The sequence below is a fragment of the Sinocyclocheilus grahami genome, unplaced genomic scaffold (genome assembly GCF_001515645.1).
Source record: "Sinocyclocheilus grahami isolate Dianchi unplaced genomic scaffold, SAMN03320097.WGS_v1.1 scaffold13629.1, whole genome shotgun sequence".
Lineage (NCBI taxonomy): Eukaryota > Metazoa > Chordata > Actinopteri > Cypriniformes > Cyprinidae > Sinocyclocheilus > Sinocyclocheilus grahami.
This window is the reverse complement of record NW_015514993.1, coordinates 4,726-5,584: the sequence shown is the minus strand read 5'-3', so window position 1 is coordinate 5,584 and position 859 is coordinate 4,726. Positions and strand designations below refer to the sequence as shown.

Genomic DNA, 859 nt, shown 5'->3' with positions numbered 1-859 from the left:
CTTCCACTGTAAATTGCGCTCGTTGCTGTAGCGTGTCCTCAATCTGGCAACCCGCGCGAGTGTCAAGTCTGAGGACGATGAGGAGTAGGCAGGAGAAACAACGGAACCACAAGTTTTCACTGTAGTCTACACAAATTATATTAACACCCATAATAATAGGTGTTCACATTATTTTGTCCAACCCCTGTATATTTAATTTTTTATATAATAATATGACCATTACTAATAATGTGTGAATGTTCATGTGTGTGTTTCAGGTGCAATGGATGGAAGAGAATCTAAAGGCATCAGATATCCAGTCGAGTGATTCAGAGCTGCGGCTGTACAGGCGCTGTCAAAATCTTCGAATGCTACTGCAGGAGAAAGATGAGTTTATTGCCACCCTAGAGCAGCAGCTGGAGGAACAGGTCAGTCCCAACTCCAGTCTCCAAAACCATCAGGTTTGCATCATAGAGGCCTATTTAAATCCATTACGTTACACCTTCAGAAACAGAACCGAATCCAAGATGCCAAGACGGTTGAAGAAAAAGCAGCTAAGATCAAAGAATGGGTCATGAGGAAGCTGAATGAAGTAGGTTCATGCTTTTAGTACGTGTGTTTGTTCTAGAATAGGTGGAAGGAAATAAATGGTGCGTAAATGTTTCACTCTTGTAGTTTGATATAGAGAATGCCTCTCTGAGAGAGATCAACCAACAGCAGGAGGCTGAGATGCAAGACCTGAGAAGACGACTGCAAGGTATTCATGCATGTAATCAGGTTAAGCCATGGCTACATCGTTTTCAAAATAGCATTCTACCACATTATTCCTGCTAGTTCTGCAGTATGTCCAGTGTTAGGCCTGGGAAATTTTTCATCAAAA

At 41.9% G+C, this 859-nt stretch overlaps 1 protein-coding gene across 1 annotated transcript; it reads left to right on the top strand.

Moving 5' to 3' along the window:
- Positions 1–257: 257 nt before the first annotated feature.
- LOC107579033 (pleckstrin homology domain-containing family H member 2-like) lies at positions 258–736 on the top strand (the record flags this gene model as incomplete). Its single annotated transcript, XM_016264921.1, has 3 exons — positions 258–407; positions 488–571; positions 655–736. Coding segments are annotated over 3 exons (316 nt in total), but the record flags the coding sequence as incomplete, so codon positions are not given.
- Between the last annotated feature and the right edge of the window lie 123 nt (positions 737–859).